This window comes from Amphiura filiformis, chromosome 3 (assembly GCF_039555335.1).
Source record: "Amphiura filiformis chromosome 3, Afil_fr2py, whole genome shotgun sequence".
In the NCBI taxonomy this organism is placed as follows: Eukaryota; Metazoa; Echinodermata; class Ophiuroidea; order Amphilepidida; family Amphiuridae; genus Amphiura; species Amphiura filiformis.
Genome location: NC_092630.1, coordinates 41,359,975 through 41,382,923, shown reverse-complemented (window position 1 = coordinate 41,382,923; position 22,949 = coordinate 41,359,975). Strand labels below are relative to the sequence as shown.

Below are 22,949 nucleotides of genomic sequence, written 5' to 3'. Positions count from 1 at the left end.
TTGCATTCCTAAGTGCGCTGTAAATAACTGTTTTCATTCTTTTTAATTTGACATTGACAATGGATGTATGACTGTGTGATGGGAATTAAATTACCCTGTCATTCAAATTAACTGTGGATATGATTACTTGTCCGTTGAGGAAGATTAATTACTTCAATTAGCTGAAATTGGTATTAATATTTAATAGAAGAGGTTAACAAAGAATTTTACGGAGTGGATGGAAATACAAAAGATGCCTTTGTACATGAGATATATTATCAGTGGCGGCATAGCTGGGGCATTTGCCCCCCAATTTTTTTGTTGCCCCCCCCCCCCAGTTTTGAGGCAAAACCCCCCAAATTACGTAAATTTCCGCTTTTTACGGCAATTTGTCGATTTTGCCCCCCAGAAATTCCCTTTGCCCCCCCAATCCCCCCCCCCCCCCGAAAAAAATTCCTGGTGCCGCCACTGTATATTATACCAAGATTGTGAATTTGCAATTATGGTATATAATATAAATATTTGCATATGGTTATTTAATCAATCATGTGTCTAATTATTATCCACCTGAGGTTAATGCTAATCAGGGAAATTGTTAATAAGTTACATTATTAATAATTTAGAACCTGTTTTGGATCTTTTGTCATTCTGTGTATTTATAGGACTCATCACAAGGTAACTCAGTATACCAAGTCAACATGATCAGATATATTAAACGGAACCATCCAGAACTACAAGTCATCGCTGGCAATGGTGAGTATTATAATATGCAGACACACACACATCCCCTATGTGTAAGCGGTAAACGAGGATGGGATTCACATGAGTTTTTACTATTCTTTGGTTCGCCTCAAGTTCAGTACTGAAGTATGTGCATATTTTGCTGGTCGCAGTATCGAATTATGTGTGTAGGGGTGATCGCGGAGAGTGTAAACACACACATACAGAGGCAGTTAGTTGAAACACATGCGGTTTAAAAAATTAAAAAAAAGGCACAGTGATTTATAGTGCGTTACGCACAGGCACAACGCCTAGACGTTGATCCACAAGCCTCAGCACACTTTACTAACTGCAAAAATGCATTGATGTCACTATCAAACTTGAATCGAACCAACAATGTGTATCCAACCATGGATACATGTTTCAAGGGGTTTTTGCCTTACTGTGGATGTAGTTAAGTTTTGACTATCTAAATGTGGACTATGTACACCGGCAAGTGCAATCATCATCCTTAAGGGATCTAAAATGCGCGTTTATTGCTTTTCGACAGTATTTTTTTTGTGGGACATGAGAGCACCTCAGACCTATCGAATTGCATTCTGAATACGAAGCATGTCTTTCTGATATCAAATAATTTTCATTTTTTGAAAATCACCATATAATACAAATTTTATGACAAATTATAAAAATTTGATATTTTTCAAATTTTTGATATATAACAGTCCTCGAAGTAAATTATATAAATGTAATGATATATTCTTAAAGTGTATGTAGCAGGGTGGAAAAGCCGACGGTCAATTGAAAATTGTGACCTTTCATATTGAAGATATGGATTTTTTTCCCAAAAAGACCTAATTTTTTTTTGGTGTTTTGGGGAAAAAATCCATATCTTCAATATGAAAGGTCAAAATTTCAATTGATCGTCGGTTTTTCATCCCACCTACATACACTTTAAGTATAAATCATCAGATTTATAAAGTTTACTTCAAGTACTGTTAAATATCAAAATATCAATTTTAATGATTTGCCATAAAATGTGTATTAAATTGCGAATTTCAAAAATCAAAATTATTTGATATCAGAATGACATTCTTCAGATTCAGAATGCAATTCGACATGTCTGATGTGCTCTAATGTCCCAAAATAAATACTGTCCAAACGTTCATACCCTAGCCCTTAAGGCATTTTACATCTAAAGCACCATCTATGAACCGGGGATATCCACGGTTTGTGTTTCCGCTGTTATACTCGATTTCATGTGTGTCCACATTTGCATCTGTTTGCAAACGCCCCCACTCACCCACCCGGCACTCACAAACAAGAACTTACTGGTCCTCTGTTGCAGTTTTTTAATCTAAACGATGACTTTGTGGACCTGTAACTCGCCGCCAAACCTTGGACCCACTTGAAATGCTGGCAAATGAGAAAATGTCTTACATGGATTTTTTATGTTTTTTTGCAATAAGCTGGTAGAGAATGGAACCAAGGACAGCCACTGTTCCTGGGTGTCCACTGTTATGTAAATTGTATTCTAGTCAACCCTTCCACACTGACACACTCATGTGTTACCACTGGCAGATGTTGGCAGAAGTATACACATTGCAAGTTTTATCGCCATTGGGTAATTTGCAAACAAAAAGAGGACACAAAACTACTTATATCACTGTTTCTTTTGTTTTCAGTTGTAACAGCGGGACAAGCCAAGAACCTGATTGATGCAGGTGCTGATGCATTACGTGTGGGGATGGGAAGTGGCTCTATATGCATCACACAAGAAGGTAGGTATTATAGGCTGTCTAGCTAGTTAGCTAACCCTAGTTAACTGTGTGACTAACCAAGTTTGCAGTGTTTATAACTATTGTGTGAGGGGGGAATTTTGCGTAATCCATTCCTCAAAGTGAAGCACAATTGTAGTTTGGTCATTGAAAAAGTTACAGGTCTCATGATAAGGCTTTTCTTTTTATTGAACTATCACATACATCTATGTTCCTTCAGAATTAAAGCATTTAGAATGCTCTACTAGCTGTGTGCCATGCTTCCAAAATAAACATATGTCAGTAATGACACAGAATTGTAGCAAATTATGTGATTTGTGAGATGGTATTGAGTAACAGATAAACATGGTATGGTTTAGAATTTCACCAGTGCTGTGAATTCATTAGCATAATGCATTTTTCAAATTTGTGCTGCTTACAGAAATTTGCTTAACAGTAAATGAGCCTTCGGCTATAAATACAGTTATATAGGACTTTACCCAGACTCAATTGGTACACACAATAGAGGCCGTCAGCATTTTTCAAGTGTGACTCATGACAATAGTGTTTGTATACGGTCATTTTCACAGTAAAGGGTGTAACTTTTGATTTTTAGGGTCAAAATTTCAAACCACTTAAATATGTTTCTGTTTACTGAAATCATGCATAGAAGCAACTTAAATTCCTGTAAAATAATGTTTCAAGGCTTAAACCTTTTGATTTCTAATAAAAAATTTGACATTTCCTTAACATTTTGGTTAAAATCTAAGAAAAAATGTATTTTACATAACCTCAGAAAATTATGACATGAAAGCTGGAATACATGTGAAATCCCATTCCAAAGTAAGTCAACAGATATAAGTTAAATTTTGTACCATGTTTTGCTATGTTTGTAATTGCAGTTTTGAAAATTTTTAACATCAAGTGTCATTTACAATGGAAATTTCCAAACCTTAAACATATTTTTAAAGTTTTAATTGGGTTCCTAAAATAATTTGAATGTCTAACTTCATGTACAAATACTACTTGATGAAAGGAACCTCCCAGCCAAGTTTCACAGAAATTGGAGTTATTTTTTAGAATTGGCAATTCAAGCGATTTGTGTTTCGGAGGCTTCAGTTAACAACACAGGTGATCATAAAAGTAACATATTTGGCTAACTACTACAAGTTGACATAAAGAAATAGGTAAAAAATATCACAATTACCAATTTTCATGCTTTGCTTTTAAGTATTGAATTTCAGTTGTGACAAAAATTAAATTATCACAGCAAGTCATTTTTTTTTGTTTCGGAGGCTTTAACAATTGTTTCATGTTAACAATTGTTAAACATTGCAGAAGTAGTTTTTTTGAAAACAACAGTGTTGGGATCATCTAAGCTGTTATTTTCTTGTGTTTATTGAATCAATGATTCTATGCGGCAGATATTGTAGATTTATCACATGTTAACTTTTTCACCCATTTGTTAAGTATGGTGTTTTTTGCATGTGAAGCCTCCGAAACAGGCTTTTTGGGTATCAGTATATTTTTCAAACATTAACCATAATGTCAAATTTTTTTTTTTTTTATGACATTCTGCACATATCAAGTAATAATTACAATGCAGATATCATTATGAAACACACCAATTTAGATATGCATAGATGATAATTAATCTTATTGTTGTTTCGGAGGCTTCATTTGTTTCGGAGGCTTCAATTGTTAACGGAAAGTTTGTATTGGGTCCCATTTTCAAACGGTGATATATATCTCCACGATTTAAAAACATGTGACTTGAGGATCTACTTTGCTACATTTTGATAAATAGATTGGATGAGCTCTTTTATTTATATTTGCACAAGCTTGCTGAACAGTTTGTTTCGGAGGCTTCAAAAAGTTAACGGAAAACGGCTCTTTGAAGTCAAGATTTTATAAAAATTTAAAAGCTTGCAAATCGACTAATTTTTGTTACCCATTTCAAGTTAAGATAACAACTGTTATGAATCAGGAAGAAGTGAAGAAATAACCAAGAATTATGAACCAAAGCTACACCCACAAAGTTTGTTAACAATTGTTAACGGAAAATGAAGCCTCGAAACGACAAATATCAAGTCCGGTTCTCAAAAATACAGGGCTGTTCACAATTAAATCTAATGTGGCAGTGTTTACTGAACATATGACTGTACTTTCAGGATAAGAAAAATTATCCATGAACTAACTGAAGAAAACACAGGGTTTTACAAAATGTTACTGTTTTTTATAGTTTTTCAAAATGGCAATATTAAGTACATTTAAGCCTGCTAAAACTGAACGCAGTAACTCCCAAAGCTGATTATGCTACCCAAGGTAGCTGCTTACTAGATGACTTATGTGGCCAAAAATCATGGAATTCTGTGGCTTTATTAGAACACTACGGAATAAAATGTTAAAAATCCAAAGTTACACCCTTTACCGTGAAAATGACCATACATGATTCGCACCCATGAGCTCCTCATTCACTTGCTTGATATGATTGACAGACTTCTAGTATTGCTCTATACCCAATTCACCTGTTGTTCATGCCCTGAAACTTTGAACAGAGTTTACCAGTACCCACAAGATGGCCACTGTGACGTCACACTGACGGCCTCTATACATAATAAGGCATGAAAAAAGGGTGTCATGTCATCTTCACTATCGATAACAGTTAATGTAACATAGTTAAACTGTTTGGTGTGTTCAAGAACTATAACTTCCAATAAAGTCTTAACTCATGATTGTTATTGTTGCATCAATCAACATAAAACTGTGTCAACTCTTTGTTTTTTATATTGCTCTTCTTAACTCCCATGCACATATTTCTGGTGGTGTTGTGTGGTGGTTTGCAGTGGTTGTTAAACCATCTCCAAAGAGCGCCAAACGTAAAAAGAAGGATGGGGAAGGGGAGCACACAAGCACTTGTAAGTTTCCATGGAAACACAATGCAAAACTATTGTTGGGGGACAAACTTCTGCACCCGTCGTCGTCGTCATCTGCACGAAGAAATATGTTATTGGTGGTTGTAGTTTTTTGTGCAGTTGCATGCCATTGTAGTAAAATGTGAAATATTTGCACATGTGCTTTCAGTGAACATGTATTACTAGATGCATTATAGGTCACTTCCTAGTGAGTAAGCTCTCTCTTCCTCATATTCTTCTTTTTATTTGAATGGAACAATTATTTACAACTTATTTATTTTGTATTTTGGGATGTCTTGTGTGAATCTGCGGTTTAGGGTTTTTCTACGGAAGTCAATTTGTGCGAAATTCCTTCCCACAATGCAATATCGTGTTTGCATAACAAAGAATATTGATTAACCTCCGAACTGTATCTATTGTTAATGTAAAACGCTTACTGCATTGTGGGAAGGAATTTCGGCACATATCGACTTCGGTAGAGAAACCCTAAATCCGCGTATTGGACAGATTGTTAGCTCCATGATTACCACCGGCTGAATTATAATTTTTCAAATCCAGTTTGGTACGGTATCATTTGCACCTTTCGTTATATACATATGGTGCTGTGTAGTCAGAAAAAAAGGAGAACTCTAATCGAAATTTATGGATACTAGAATTGTCTGATCTATGTAAGCATAATTATTATCAGTGATTTAGGGGAATTTTATAGAATTAATGTTAGTTTCCTTTTAAACCTTAAAAGAATGTTTTAAAAAAGATTAAGGAAAGATTCCTCATAATAATTCAAATAGTGAAAAGTGTGTGCATGTGTTAAATATTTTTGTGCTCACTATCCCCATTATCATTGACCCTTCCCTAGTATGAGCATGGCCTAGTAGTTAGAGTACTCCTGACATGAGGTCCCAGGTTGGATTCCCAGCAGTGATTTATTTGCTGGGTATTGACTTACGAAAAAAGTCTGAATTTAATTGGCAACATTTGTAGATTAAAATCAGACTTCCACTCTCCCCATGGTGCATTGGTAATTAGGCAAGTCCTGTGTGCAGCCAACCATACCTGAACACATATCTGATCTCCCAGTCGGTTCGAAAAGATTAATGTGTTAACTCCTAACTGTCCTAATCCTGGTGCGGTTTGGATATGATGTTATATGTGCCCTGATTGTCATATTCTCCAAAAACTGCAGCGCTTTAAGACTGGGTAAAAAGCATTAAGAGAATACCACATTTATGTACTTAGTGCTTGGAAGTTAGGGGCTATACAATAATTATGAACCCCTACAGGATGGGAAGGGGTAAAATTGCTAAACAATGTGCCAAAAATTGCTTCCCCCACCTTCTCAGCCTGCCAAAAACTGTTCCCCCCCCCTCTTGGCATGCTAGAATATTTTCGCCCCCAGCTTTGCACATGGCATATTTTTGGGTTCCCAATTTCTGAACCTAAAATGGTCTAGATATATTATGTGAATGTAGCAAGCAGGGAATTTTGCATCTATGAATGTTTCTGTACTGTTTTCCTAAGCTGTATGTTATTTAAAGATACCCTGTAAATGTGTGCCCAAAAATGCTTGCCCCCCCCCCCTTTTGACCTGTCAAAAATTGCCCCCCCCCCCAATTTTACCCTCATTGCACAGCCCTTTAGTGTTGTAGTCGGATGATGGAAGAGGATGCTCATGGAACCAATAGAGGCCTTGCATGTGACGTATCATCCCGTAAATATGGCGGACTACTCAAATGCATTCAACAAAAGCATGATTGCAATCTACCGTGATAGTTCGTCCCACACACATAACCCTGCACTACGATCAAATAGGTTGATGACAACATTTGATTGAATGGACTGCACTCCGCCATAACTACGGTGAAGGACACCGGTACAAATCCTTTGTTTGGAGCCAATCGATAATTTCATGCAGGGCCTCTATAGCGAGTAAAATGTCAAAGCCCATAATTATATAAGAAGCTAAGGGATGCACTTACATGTATACTCCAGCCAGGCTTGCTAAACATACATCCTGTTGTGAATGCCCAACCACAAATCCCCAAACATCCCCCTGGAGGCACGGATCAATTAAAGTCATATTATAACATTTCTTTAAAAATAGATTAGTATTCATTTTCAATAAAATGTTAGCATTTACTGTCAGATATGTCCCTTTTAATTTTGAGCCGAACAAGTGAGGTAAAGCAAAGAAAATTGGAATTTACTACTAGCGCCAATGCATGTTACTCGGCGGTTGTAATATGGTACGATCCTCTGGCATGTGTGTGTGTCACGCACGCCGTGTACGTAGTACTGTGTTGACATCGAATACGCGTTCGACTAATATTTCCATCGTAATAATAAAACGCCGGTTCCGGCGGTTTATTCAAAATCTCGAATTTTGACAAAACTACAGCACCTGAAGTCTTGATTTTTGCAGAGAATCTTTGTTTACTAAAGTACATTACAATCGTGCAAAAACCTGAATTTAAACATTTTTTGAGAGCGTTCTCCTCAGCAAATGTTATAATATGGCTTTAAAATCCTCCCTTTGTCATAAAAGGCAATTTAGTTACTATACAGGTTACTTGCAGGTATACTTATAGAGTGTATGCAATAAACCAACTGGAACGGTATAACAATTGAAATGGCAGCCATGCTGGAGGACAGTTCTAAGATAACTTAAGATGACAAGAGGGACAGGTCTCTAGATCGATTCCACAACCATTCATACCTATCACAAGTTTTATTGTATTATCATGTGAATCTTCCTGTGGTACCTTATGGAGGACAGAAATTTATTTAAATGAGGATGACTCGGTCATTTATGCGAAAGCTGTAGATTTGGGACAGCTGAATAAGGAGTCATCTTTAAAACTATATGTTTTTACAAGTTTTAAAGATGAGAGGGATGCAAGTCAACCATTGTAGTTAAAATGGGCAACAAGATTTTACCAGATTGAGAAAGTTGCCAAAATTTTGTCAGGAGTGGCTTGTCAGACTTCTTCAGTCGTTCTGTGTTATGGATTCCCATCATAAAGTCTGTCATCATGTTAATCATGTTGTTAAAGTGGTTGTAGGTTATAGTTTGTGTCCCAAAATTAAAGTGCCTAATGTTTTGTCAGCATGTGAATGTTGGAAGTAATTAATACACAGTACTTGTTATAACTTTAGCACAATACAAAGTTCCAGCACTTTTTTTAACCTTGTATAGCATCTGAAATGATTTTGTTAAGAAAGGCACAGCCAGTAAACACTCAAGTTTTGCATGAAGAATCACAAACTTGGAAGGCTTAAAAATGCCTGAAAGCATCTAAATGTCTACAAGAAGGCAATTTCTGATGTATTTTTGATATTTAATTGTGAATATGAATGGTCATAATTCGCATGTGGTGGCGCACTATCACATGGTGGCACAGTCACTGGTAACTTAAATCCCAGGTCAGAATGGCCATCGGGTCTGTGGACACTGACAGGCAATTTTTATATCCTGGCTATGTCTGATTGTTAACGTCACACATCAATTTATGAATACTAAATCTATGGATACTAAAACTACACATTTGTAATACAAATTTTTACTGCACTACTAATATAACTATTCTCAAATTATTTCTGCTTAATTTTATTTCGGATACTGCACGGTTTATACCTTTTTATATTATTTGCAATTATTTAAATCCATGTGTATTTTCCTATACAAGCAGCCCAGTGATGACTATTAATTAGTTAACAATGCTTATTTGGTTGTGTGTGTATTTTCCATTTCAGTCATGGCTGTAGGGCGCCCTCAGGGAACAGCTGTATACAAAGTAGCAGAATACGCTAGACATTTTGGTGTACCCGTCATTGCTGATGGGGGAATTACAACTGTTGGCCATATCACAAAATGTTTAGCTCTGGGAGCTTCGGCAGGTAAAAGCAAATATGTTATTAGTTTCAAAATAGCTAGCAGGTCGGGTGTGATTCTTCAGGATTTTTCACGATTTCAGAATTTTTTGTGGTCAAAATTTATTCAATTTTATTGATTTTCAGCCCGTTTTGTGGTATTTTAGCTCAATTTCATGCTGTTTTTCAGGATTTTCTACTAATTTCAGGATATTTCACAAGCTTTTAAATCACACCCCTGACTAGGAAATTCGAATTTGTAGGCCAAATTTTTTGTTTTTATTGTAAAGGGCAAAAAACTAGGTGAGTATTTAAAAAAATTAAACATTTGCCAGTAACTGGTTTTAGTCTGACGAATATTTATATCAATTTTCAGTATAAATGTTCCTGCTACCCAGTACCATATTTTTGGCCCCCACAACGTGCAAACCTTAAAGTAAATATGTGTACATCCATATCAAAACGATGCACTTGTCGGCTGCTACCTGTGTCGCATTTCACATAATAGTTAGAAATAAAAAACAAACTCATCTCAAGTGGAGGTCACTTCAAATCATTCCCAAGTCACGTGGTTATGGAATGTTCTCTGTAATTCCTAAACCATGTGACTTGGAGTAACCTCCACTTGAGATGAGTCTGGTATTTACTCCTAGCTATTGTGTGAAATGAGACACATGTAGCAGCCGACAAGTCCATCGTTTGATATGGATGTACATACACATATTTCCTTTGAATGAAAACAGCATGACAAATGCCTGCGTACACTGTGTGATGCGGAAGTGAGCCCAACTCGTGTCCTGTTGGTTAGTATTTCCGATAATATCTTTTGATTGGTTTGTCACAGGTTTGATCCGTATTCTCGCCTGGCCCACATTTTCTCCTTTTGAAATACGATCATGGACCGATTGTGAAATTCGCGGGTAGCATCAAATGAATTCACCATGATGTGATTTGATACCTTTGCAGGCATGATGGGCAGCTTACTCGCAGGTACTACAGAGGCGCCTGGTGAATATTTCTTCTCAGACGGTGTCAGACTCAAAAAAATATCGAGGCATGGGTTCACTAGATGCCATGGAGAAAAACAAAGCTAGCGCAAGCAGATATTTCAGGTAAAACGAGAGGTAGTTAAAAGGGATGACATGCTTGTATCCCCAAGACATCTTGAAAATCGCACAATTTTGCTATCAAGTGATCAATACAGAGGCATGCATGAATTATCTAATAGGGCCTGATTGGGATGGTATTCATTTTGATTGAGGGATCACATTTCTTGGCAAATTTTTCAATGAAAATTTCTTTTCATGTTTTTTTTTGGGGGGGTGCATAATCCCTGTACCCAATATGATGGTATTCATCTGCAATGCAGCATTGTTTATTGTGCATTTCCTGTGTAGGTAATAAATGCATGTTGCATTTGCCTGTTGCAAACGTTCTATAATAGAGATGTTTGAAATGATATTTGTGTAGAATATTGGTCCGAGATATTATGAGGTTTGATCATTTCGATGATAGCTTCAAATCTTAAGATAGCTAGATCATGATTATATGTTATAGTTATCTTTGTTACAAATTTTGTTGTTTCTAGTGAGCATGACAAGTTAAAGGTAGCACAAGGAGTGTCTGGGTCCATCGTAGACAAAGGTTCCGTCCATAAATTTGTACCGTACCTGATAGCTGGCATCCAACATGGCTGCCAAGATATAGGAGCAAGAAGTCTAACTGAACTAAGGTTGGTTGCTGCAGGAGAGAATTGGGCTATTACAGTTGAAATCCATACACCCCCTATGGAAGACATTAATACCTTTATCTTCTACACTGGGAGTATGCATTTCAAATGGGGTTACCTGAATGGGTGACTTCATTTGAAATATAGTGAGGGAGATCAATGTCTTGCCTTCCAGGGAGGGTGAGTTAGCGCAGCGGTAATTCCCTCGCTTTGCACCACTGAGGTCCCGGGTTCAAGCCCGGCGCGCCCAAGGACTCATGTGCACTTGGTTTATCCCGATTCCATGCTCGCTCTCGCAGGTTTTCTCCGGGATCTCCGGTTTCTTCCTGTATCGCAAAAATCGGTGATTAGTTGTTTGGTTATCAAAAACTTCCTTCACCCAATGGAATTTGGTGAGCTGCACAGATAATTGGTGGATGTTACAATCTAAATGTGGATAGGTGTGCGCCGTTCGGCAGCAACCTAGTTGATGCGATCTGATTGTGATGATTCATCATTGCAGCGAAATTACAGCGCTTTGAGTCCTCTAAGATCTGGAGAAAGGCGCTTTATAAATCCAAAATTTATTTTTATAGGAGGTCTATGGATCTCAACTGGAATAACCCATTGTCATTTGCCTTTCAAAAACAATATATAGTTTGTTAAATTGTTACTTCTTTATATTTTGATTACAAAGTGTAGAACATGATCACTGAACTAAAAGGTCATAAATATATATGCAACTTAATAGTGAGCATCTTCTTGAAGAGGATCATGGAGTATAATTCCATAGGCAATTTTGTCAAAATCAGAAGATTATTTACTAACCTGACAGTTTTGACCATCATGGAGATGGCCAACATCAGGGTGATCTTTTTAGATATAACTTCTGTACACCAACAGAGGGTGCTAGTAATGCATCCAGAAGTGGATCATATACTTGACTAGTGCGCCTTCTGTTGATGCACAGAAGTTTGATTAAAAAACATCACTCGGATTGACAAGATGAAATGTATGTTTATATATCTTTTCTGCATAAAAAATGTTATTGAGAAGAAACATGCAGTATTGTACCAATATGTTGTAGTGTGTCACAAGTTGAATATAACGCCATGTTGAATTTTGCATTGGCAGACTCAAATCAGTGTGTTTACGTGGTTGTATTGCCTGCGTACGGACAAATCGCCCTTCCACGCATGTGTGATAAATCGCCCTTCCACGCGTATGTGATAAAGGTTAGCATGCGCAATTAAAATCTTGCCACTACAAAATCCAACATGGCATCTCTTAACTTGAGACAGACTATTATATAGTTAGTAGGATTCAACATTAAGTATATTTGTCTTTTATTATTTGTAGAGAAAAGATGTATTCAGGAGAAGTCCGGTTTGAGAAACGTACTCCATCAGCCCAAATGGAAGGCAGTGTTCACAGTTTACACTCGTAAGTATTTATGTTCTGATTCCAAGCATTTCTTCACTTTGAGAGTTTCAGGCTTCTTCCATTAGCTATGTATGCTGCCCTCAAGCAAAGTCAAAACTTCTTGGTATACAGCTAATGATTAATTTAATAAAAAAATGCAGAAACAATCTTCATCTTTCATACAGGAATCGCACACATTTTAAAAAGATCAAATCTGACAATGACAAATTAATCACAATTCCAAACTCATTAAATATAATTTTCATTAAAGAGTAATTTTGATAGAGTTATTTGTATATATTTCTGACCCTTTAATTGTCATTAAGATAAATTTTTAATAGCATTATTTATTAATTTAATATGTCTTGCTCTGTAATTTTCATTTTAATAGAATTATTTATTGACTGGGTCACCCACCTTTGCACAGTATTTTTCTGGGACCTGAGAACACATCAGACACACCAAATTGCATTCTGAATATGAGGAATGTCCGTTTGATTACTAAAAATCCGGCAAATTACTAAAAATTTACAAAATGGTTAAATGTCAATTTTTAATAATTTCCCATAAAATTTATAATAATAATAAAGGGAGGGTGGGTTAGTGTGGTGGTCTTCTCACTCGCTTCTCACCACTGTGGCCGGGGTTCAATTCCCCACGGTGCTACATGTTAGTTTGGTTTTCTCCAGGTGCTCCGGTTTTCCTCCTGCACCTAAAATCGGACCTCTTCCCATATCCTTGCCCCGTCATATCCGGATGGCATCCCTTGCCTCAGAGCACTATTTAAAATAAAATTTTGGAAGCAAAAAATATCAAAATTATTTGATATGACATTTCTTGTATTCAGAATGCAATTTGGTGTGTCTGATGTGCTGTCAGGTCCCACAAAAAATACTGTGCAATGGTGGGTGACCCAGCCCTTGAGGTATATGCAGTCATTTTGCCAGGTTTTAATTTTTCTGGTGTCAAAATGAAATGACTATATCCTCCAAAGGATTTCCAGCAGGTACTATTACAATTTTTTCCTTGGATAGTATAGAAAAATAAGTATAGATAACTTACCAAAACTGGAAAAGATAAACTATTGGTGAAAGATGTCCATCATCCTTTCCTTGATTTAGCTGCATAATAACGATTTGTGTGTAACATTTTCTCTTCTCGGTGCTTTCCAGAATTACAATTCCGTCATTTTCAAACAAGTATGTTTTTATTCAATATTTCTTCCAGAGACATGTTAAACGGTTGTCATAGTAGCTTTATATTAGTCAGGTTTTTGTCTGTACCCACCCATAGGTTTCTACACATGTCTTCTTGCACAGTTAATGAATACATTCAATGAATGTTTTCACATCCTATTTGTGCTATTTTCAAATCAATGAACGATAGAAATCAATGTATGACCCCTCCTCACACACAAACACACGATTCCTGTGTAAATAAGGCATGCAACACATGTGCACCAACATGAATGCAGTATATGCAACATGTTCGTAATACTAAACGGTGTATAGAGAGAATGGAATATAGCTGTATTTGTACAATGTCATTATTTTATCTCGAAATAGCGAGACAAAATTGACCAAAAGTTGTAATGTTCGTCTTCCTTTGGCCCGGTTGTTGGCCACATTTTTTCTAATTTTGACCCATATTAGAATTAAAAGTGCAAATTTTAGTGTGCATTTGTCATAGTGAAGTTATTTTAGTAACAAATCAGTGAGACTATTGGGACCCCCCCCCCCCTTGGCGCAGTGGACCTGGATACACCCCTGCTCTAAGCCTTTTTACTATGAATGCTCACTGCTGATACTTACATGTAATATGTCTTCACCATTTTCTTTTAATATTTTATGTTGCTGCACTGAGATGCTTTAAAATTTTATCTTATGGAAAATGGAAGAACAAATTTGTAGTCTATGGTTTCAAAGAAACAAAGTTCAGTTGTACACTACTAGATTCCTAAAATTGCTGCCAACCTCGGATGTACACTGCCCAGTTTGTGGCTACTCTAGCATTCTAGTACCAATTCAGTACCAGTGTGTGTACTGTATGTGTGAGTCCAATGTGTGTTCCACACAGGTACTGTAGAGTATCAATGAAGTAGCTGGACAGGAGTGTACCTCTGGGAGCAGCAGCAGTAGGAATCTGGCTGTGTACATAGTAAGTTCATTGACAATAGGGTATTGTTTGGACAGGAAACATAACAGCTAGGAAGAGTATCGATTTCCTGGTTCTTCATAGAAATCCTCAGTTGACGTAAAGGAAGTTATATAAGTAGAAACTTGGATATGTTTGTTTATATTGTTACCAAATTTTTTTTTTAAAGCAATGTGAAATTTGATAATATGAGAAATGTGGCGGAAAAACAAATTAAACAAACTGTTGTATCATCAAATGACTTTGATATGAGTTAAGAAAAACTGCAAATGCAACTGAAAATGTTAATAAAAAGAAAGTAATGTGGATATATTTGTTTGTTTTATGTTTCAAAATCTGAACAAATATTGCAGAAGACATCTGTCAAAACTTCATTACACCACACCTTTCAGATTTTTAAGAAGGAAAAAGGTTGAACATACATGTACAAAGTACATAGGCCTATATAAAAACTTAAGGAACTGTACACAATACCAAACACTGTTTAAGCATGGACTATTGGTTTTCAAGCTGTGTATACTTATTTTAAGCAACTATTCTCTTTAAAAAAAAATCAATTGCTGTAGGTAAACATTTAATACAACTTAATAAATAGCAGGGGTGTGAAATCTCCTCTTTTAAGCTGAATTCCTCTTTTTTGGAAATTTCTTTGAAGCAACATTTTAGCTTTTTCTTTAATTTTCAGCCCATTTTGAGCATATTTCAGTGCTTTTCCTCCTTTTTGAACAAAGTTCCTCTTTTTTCAATAGAGGTCACTCACACCCCTGAAATAGGTTTTCATTGTCAAATTCCTTGAGAATTTTGTTGTATATTTTCCACAAGCAAATTGGATTTTGCAAATAAAGAAACGATAATAGCCCAACAAAACAATAAAATAATTGCTGTTAAAATATGGTGCTTTACCATTCCGAGATTGGTTTTTGTACATTTTACTCTATTTAATGTTATCCCATTCTGTGACGTTTAGTACAATTATCAGACTTTTACTTCAATTTTACTAATGAACGATCTTTTATTAATTCTTTGTTTTCATTTTAGATATGAGAAGAGACTATTCTAAAGTTGGATCAGCCAGGAAATGGATCAACCAGGGTTAGGCGATTACAAGTTCAAAGGTCAATACATGTAGACACACAAGGGTTGATTTCACTAAACTTTACGATGCACCATTGGTCCTTCATGAGTACAAACCCATCGCAACTGTGACATATGAAAGAGTTATGATGGGTTTGCGCCTCACGATGGGTTTAGGACTTATGGCACGTCGCTACCAGTCGTGAAATCGACCCTTAACATCTATTTTATACAATGTATTTTTGTAATAGATACTTCGCTAGATGTGACAAAGCAAAGTGGTAGCATCAAGTTTTGTTAAGTAAAGTTATTTCTATATCACATTGATCAGTATCCCAGGTGGTAATAGAACAAATATATGGGCATGTGGAATGCAGAGAATAGGCCATCGTGTAATATCAGTGGCTGTTTTAAATTGCATATATGCTATAGCCATCATTTTTCCCGTTTTGAAATTGCAATTTATGTTTTCTCAATTTGACATTTTCGAGTTTGTTTCTGTTTTATTAACAAAAACACCATGAACCATTTTCATACGGCATTTATAGTGCAATGAATTTTGCACCGGCAACACCGTTCATTTTGATCACCAGTTGTGCTACCTTCCGATATCTATTATCATAGATTGAATAGGCACACATAAACTGCTGGGAACCATGGATTACAAATTTTAGGTGTTTTTTTAACGATATTTCATGATTACTTTTTGTTTCTTTTTCAAATCCCAATTCTGTGATCCTGGAAAAATAATGTCTGTATCATATAGCCTACATACTGTAATCTCAAACCCATCTTAAGTCAGTGTTAGCTTGGTATGGCTGGTATTGTATCCAGTGAATTATACCAGAGAAGGTGGACTCTATAATTAAAGACAGAGATAAAAACAATTTATCGCGTCTGACGTCATCTGTCAATCAAATTCGAGCACGGTTTGTTTACAAGTGTCGTGATGATGACTTGCTGAACGTGGATTTATAACCGGGCGCCTTATTTTTTATTTTGTACCTTTCGACATGCAAACCATCTCAAAAGTTAGGTCTTTATAGTAGGAAACTTTCTTAACCGAAGGCACCATGTCCACAATGCCTAGAAAAGCTGCTTTGTGCCTTGTAAAAGTACGTGATTTTTCGCCATTTGCTGCTATTCCTTTTCTCCGATCAGCACCAGATAGATCGGTCTTCCTTTTACGCACTGATTAACCTGTGTAAACCAATCAAGGATCGTAATTGACAGTGACATCAGACGCGATAAATTGTTTTTAATCTTTGTCTTTCATTATAACTATGTAAGCATGATACTTATTAAAGAGACAATATGCCTCCATATTGTACCATCATGTTTTAGAGCATGCTTGTTTGATTCTGGCAAAGTGCGCAAACTAATACATGTGAAAAATCTCTTGTGGTTGCAAGAAGCCAGTTATTGATCAATTTGGCATTTGTTAAACGTATGCTCTATTTGGGCTTCATGCCGGGCAATATAATATGGCAGATTTCCCAGCAAGGCACAGAGCTATGCAGAGTCTGATAATCAAACCATATTTTGATGATGTACATCAAAATACTTCTTTTGGCATACAGCCTGAAATGACACAATGGAAAGAGGAACTGGCAACCTTTAAAAATAACAGAATCAAATTTCGTGTCAAAAGACCTTTTAGAAAAACATGTTCCCTGTCAGAAGACCTTTTATAAAAACATGTTCCTTCTCCTATTCCAGTCATCTTAGAGACTTGTTAATTATGGTGCCCACTACCCAATGTAACGCGGTTTTAGATTAGCAAAATAGCTGCGTTCGTATGAAATGTATGCTATAATTGATGGAATAAAAGAAACATTTTTTACTCTGTTCATCATATAATCCAGCCAGTATTTTCTGTTCCCTTTCATGGATAATTGTTAGTTTGTGCTCTGAATTTAGTCATGAAGTAGTTAATGACTCCTTATACTAGTATGTGCTTTCTTGCAATCGGCTGAATGTATAGGTTGTAGTAAGTAGTAATGAAATTGATTGTACTACTCAGAACCAGGGCTCGAATTAGGAATTTTGAAGGGCACTCGATTCATTTCAAGACCATCAACAAATCTTTACAAAGGCACCAATGCCATTTAGTGCTGAAGGATGCTTTGAAACTTGAAGCAGTGCTGAGGCATCAATGCCAAGTCTAAGGGCACCGGTGGCCATGGCCTTGGTGGCCTTCGGTTAATTCGAGCCCTGCTCAGAACATGAAGTAACAAATCATCTCATTGGTATTCATCTATTGGGCTATCCTACATAAAATCATCCCCTATCTGATAGTCTTTAATAAGTTCCAGCTGAAAACAGAAATAGATTGAAATCTGGGTGGATTTTATTAAATTTATCCCCACGCAAGAGAATTATATCGGAAATTCCAAAAGCTCATTATACACCATATGTTTGCGCTATATATTTTGATTGAAAATGACCGAAACTGCTGGAACTTGGTTGCGGCCAATCCTAGGTTTAGTTCAAGTGGAATAGCCCATTTGTCAACAAGTAACTTCAATGAGTGTGTGTGCAGAACTACACTAGATAGTAGTGTGATACCCTTTTAAACTTGGTGTGTGGTACAACTGGTGCGCTATGTATTTAGGGACATTATTATTTCTAAGCCATACTTCATGTATACGATGAAATCAAATTCTTTCTTGTAATCTTGTGCTACACTCTCTACCTCTCGTCAACCCAAACAAATAGTGTACATTTGTTGTATGGTTTTGGATCATTGAAAAGTCCTAAACATAAAGTTATATATCAAGTTGGAGACATGTATTGTCTGTTGGTAGCCACCCACAGCAGCTAAAGGGAGTATCCCATCATGCATTGCAATCTATCTGCTTGCTCCATAGCAAATGTATACAAAATATAAACAAGAGCCGCTTAGATATTGAGAGCTATGGATAGTTTCACAATACTTTAGAGATCATATTTTTTCAAACAGAAGTCTAAGCTCCCCTGATATAAGCGAGTAATTGAAAGTTGAAGTGAGGGATTTTGTGTACACTTTCTATGGCATGTGCAGTTCTACTATGGTACTGCAGAGCATGATGGGATACACCTATCAGCTGCAGTGGTAGCCACCTATAGTAATCTTGCCATAAAGAGCATTAAGTTTTCTTTTATCAAAAGACTGAAATTTTAGTTTTGTCAAATGCCTCTAAAATGTTCTATTCACAATCATCATATTGTCATCATTTTGAGGTAACAAAATTATTTTATTGAAAAAGTTCAGTGTGCATGATGAAGCAAGAAAAGTCATTCAAGTTACTGATCATGATTTAAAAAAGTCATTAAGCTGAATCCAAATTACTTTTACGTAGTCTTGTAATCAAATGATAAACTTGGAGAAGTATCTTATACAGCACAAAATGGTGTTGGTATTGAGTGCTCCCAAGCACCAAATGTAAATCTAGTTATATCATGTTAAAATTTCTGTGGATGGTAAATTTTGCAAGATGTGCTGGACTATATTACGGCAATTTACTATTAAATTTCACCAAATTTTTTTATTCAGTTCCATCTTGGTGCCCTCCAAATGTGACTGAAAAAAATCAAATTGTTGGGCCTTCCACCGGACAAAAAAATGTTTGCGATCTTGAAAAATGTTGCTTGTGAATAAGTTCAACAAATATTGTAATGTGATGTGTGATTTTTCTTGCCTTTCCTGTACCTAAGTTTGAAGTTTTTAGTTCTTTCTTAATTTAATTTTGTTTGAGTCTTTATTTTCCCATTTTCTGTAAATTCTTATATTGCTGCGCTTTTTCTTCACAAAGTGAATTGTTTTGCTGGGTTAATTATTCACTTTTCAATGCTGCTTTTATATGATTTTGACCAAAACATGGAACTTACATGTTTTTAAGTAAAACTTGGTTCATTTGAAATAATATGTGATAAGATTTGGTCCAATCAGGCTAAAGTCTGCAATAATGAAACTGCGATACAGGCAAAAAGTGAGGAGAAAAAACAATAAAACGCATAAGAAAATGGACATATAAAAGGTTCACAACTTTGCAACCAAGTATTCAAGAGAGACGGGGATTCAACATCAGTAATTGTAGGTACTGAGCAAGTCAGTAATTGTAGTAACTCAATTTTCAGAATTTCCAACTTTAGCCTGAGTGGATCAGATTGGGTCAGTGCCAGGTTCTTAGCTAGAAATTGAGGGTTGCCCGTCATTTGAATAAAATTGCCTGTCCTAATTTGACTTTTAAAACATTTACTAGACGTCTTTAGCCCATTGGGGTTCAAAGAGTTCAAATATGTGCTGATATGGCCTTGTTTTACAAATCTGGTCTACTAAAAAGGTCAATTAGCTTCTCAAAACATACAATTTATAATAAAGCATCTGTCAAAGGCATTAATTTTGCCCGTCCCAGGAGCAAACTTCCTGTCTAAAATGAGGGCCAGACGGGTGGCTAGCTAAGACCCTGGTCAGTGCTCAAGAGGGTTGAATAGAAGTGTATGTTCTGAACATAGAACTGTATATAATATAGCTCTATGGGTTTGAAAAGCTGATACTGTGAATGACCTGTGAATGTTGAAAGCTACATAATTTATGACCAAATTATGTCATTGTATCAAATTTTTAAAACTTAATTTTGAATTAAGACATATGTCATTTTGTTTGTGTTTAAAAGTACAGAGCATTTAAAAGTGTGGTTCATCTACACAAAAGTTCAAATATCAATAACAAGTTTTATACCTATAATCAAATCAGGTAAATTTTATTCTATATATTTCTGCGAAAGCGCTTTGAGACATAGAACGTTCTTGTCAATTGTTATTCATATTTGATTTGGTTTCAATTATATTGTCATTGTGAACACACGTAAGAACAAAAATATGTGCTCATCTAACTCTTTTGAAATCCACTTACCTGTCATATTGAAATTGCAATAATTTTGACACATTTTGAAAATTTCATTTGTATGCAGGAGTACTTACGCATAAGCATAATTCATACCCAAATGCTTGGTAAACCCAAACCGGTTGTATTCAATTGTGGCAACATGCTAAACTAGGCCTAGCACCAGCAGGCCTGCTTAAATGTTGTCATTCACCAACCCTCTAGGCAGGATATAACACAAACGGCACAAAGATGTTGTGTTGTCTCTGGATTAGATTTGAATTCACTACTGCTGAGACAGTATATATCGAGTAAAAGCTGTCCCAAAGCTGCCAAGATTTTAAAATCCAATGGGACATTTTTTTTCTCTTTTTTCCTGACTCAAGTTCAATCAAAGTAACCTTTGCGATGTCAAAGACTTGCATTCTTACACACATAATGCAATATTTTCACTCATTTAAAGTTGATCACACAATTCTACCAACAAATATGTTTTAAACATATTGGTACTGAGACAAATGCAAAACAAATGTGCACAGCAGCTTTGAGAGATAAATTTTTTTTTGGGGGGGGGGGGCTTTATTGATAATTTACTGTATAAAATATTTGTATTTAAGTGGGGTGATTTTTACTTCTTACAAAAAATGTATTGTTCTGCACCCAGCAACTAGCAGGGAGATGGTCATCAGGTTAATTAATGTTTAAACACACAAACAAGTTTTTCAGTACTCTGGGGTTGATTGTTACTGGTATCACTAATCAGGTGCAGGCTACATATTTTTGGACAACATTTATTTGAACAAGAGACACAAATTGCTGGTAACTTTTACATTGTGATACTGATTACCCAATTTAAAGTGCTTGTGTATTGATATCATCATGTACAGTTCCATGTTTGTAATACAGTAACCCAATTAGCAGTATCAAGTACCAGGTTTTGTACTTATCATATTGAACACAAGATTATCACTGTAGCTTTCATACGGTAGCAACAAAAAAATGGTTGGTCTCAACGAAAAATGGAACAACAGCAAAGAAGTATGCAATTTTTCAAAAAGATTCTAAATAAGGCTATGTGATATGCTATTTTCTATTTTTTTCATCATGTTTTGGCTCACCTTTTTTCCCCGACAATCAAAAAAAAAATTCTTGGAACATTCAAATTTTAAAACCTCACTTTTATTGCAAGTCACCATAAAAGTAATTAGCTACTTTAGTTAGCCACTTGAAATTAACAAAGGTTTTAATCCGAGAATTATTGTTTGCCATCTTTTGTGATTTTGAAAGTACTTTTAATGTAAAACAATAGTAATTATGCAGAACAAAATGGTATTGTGGATCAAAGTAAAATAAATGAAGCTTCTCATCTATTCTCTATTTTTGATTGTATTTTTGGCCCATCTTTCTCCCTGACAACACAAAAAAAACTCACAAAAAACTTTGCTGTTAAACAGGTTATTTATAAAACGTTTCGGCCCATTTGGTATGCCTGTGTCAAATCAAGTTTGTGTAATAAGCCCGATCTTTTTGCTTTGGGTCTTAATCACAGAATTAGAGAAGGAGAACTGCACTCCCAATACCGCCACATACTATCGCGTAGTCAGCTATGGGGAGAAAATTGGGGGTAATCGGGGCCCTTGCCGACAGTTCGCGAAAATGAATGAAAACAATTTTGTGTCTCATCTTTAGCATCTTACAATCGACGCATTTCACTATGAAGCGTGTCAAATTATGCCAAGTATGTGATGTCGTGGTTGAATGACAATGAATGGCTATATTTTGCTCCATGCCTGTATCAAGTTTGCAGTCGAGTCCCGGTTCTCCTTCTCTAATTCTGTGGTCTCAATTAATCTTTGCAATGACTATTTTTTGGAGTAACTACAGAATACTGTATATATTGTGTGTATGAATCAACTCTTTCATATTTAATAAGATGTGTTAATTTCCTAAGTATTCATGTCTGTGAAAGAAAAGCTTGTTTCTATCATAACATTGTTATCTTCACAAGTAGTTTACAACTTATTGTTCAATATGTTGTTCAAATAAATGTGAAATTATTTTGGAATTTTGTGTGTGATTATTTTGTTCAATAGGAGCTTACAGGAGTGTGTAGTCTTTATTTTATTTTATTTTATTTTATTAGTTCTTATTTTGCATTTGGGTTTTCTCAAATTTAGAAAAAATAAGGATTGTTGTACCCTCCCCCCTCTCCCATACAGCCACCCAGCCTTGTTTGAAAATGTCACTATTTTGATTTATTGAGTCCTGTATTTTGTTCTGATAGCTCTTTGCCTTGGGTGACACAAGCATGGATTGGGAAAAAGCAATGGGTGACAAAATAAAGGTTGCTGATAAAGGAACCTGAACATAGTGAACAATTGTGATAAGTGTCGCCTCCAATATTGAAGTGGCCCCTACTGCCTAGACCCAATCTTACAGCAATATTGTATCATTTCGTTAAGATTTGTGTTCCTTTTCCACAAAAT

General features: G+C 35.8%; 1 protein-coding gene across 1 annotated transcript in view; it reads left to right on the top strand.

Annotated features, from left to right (window-relative positions):
- The window catches only part of LOC140148527 (inosine-5'-monophosphate dehydrogenase 2-like), a 49,992-nt gene extending 31,778 nt beyond the window's left edge, over nucleotides 1–18,214 (top strand). Inside the window, 9 exon segments of the mRNA XM_072170516.1 lie at nucleotides 642–732; nucleotides 2,382–2,477; nucleotides 5,300–5,371; nucleotides 9,122–9,265; nucleotides 10,205–10,278; nucleotides 10,280–10,350; nucleotides 10,827–10,970; nucleotides 12,306–12,389; nucleotides 15,561–18,214. Coding sequence (XP_072026617.1) covers nucleotides 642–732; nucleotides 2,382–2,477; nucleotides 5,300–5,371; nucleotides 9,122–9,265; nucleotides 10,205–10,278; nucleotides 10,280–10,350; nucleotides 10,827–10,970; nucleotides 12,306–12,389; nucleotides 15,561–15,582 — 798 coding nt within the window. The 3' untranslated portion in view covers nucleotides 15,583–18,214.
- The last annotated feature ends 4,735 nt before the right edge of the window (nucleotides 18,215–22,949 follow it).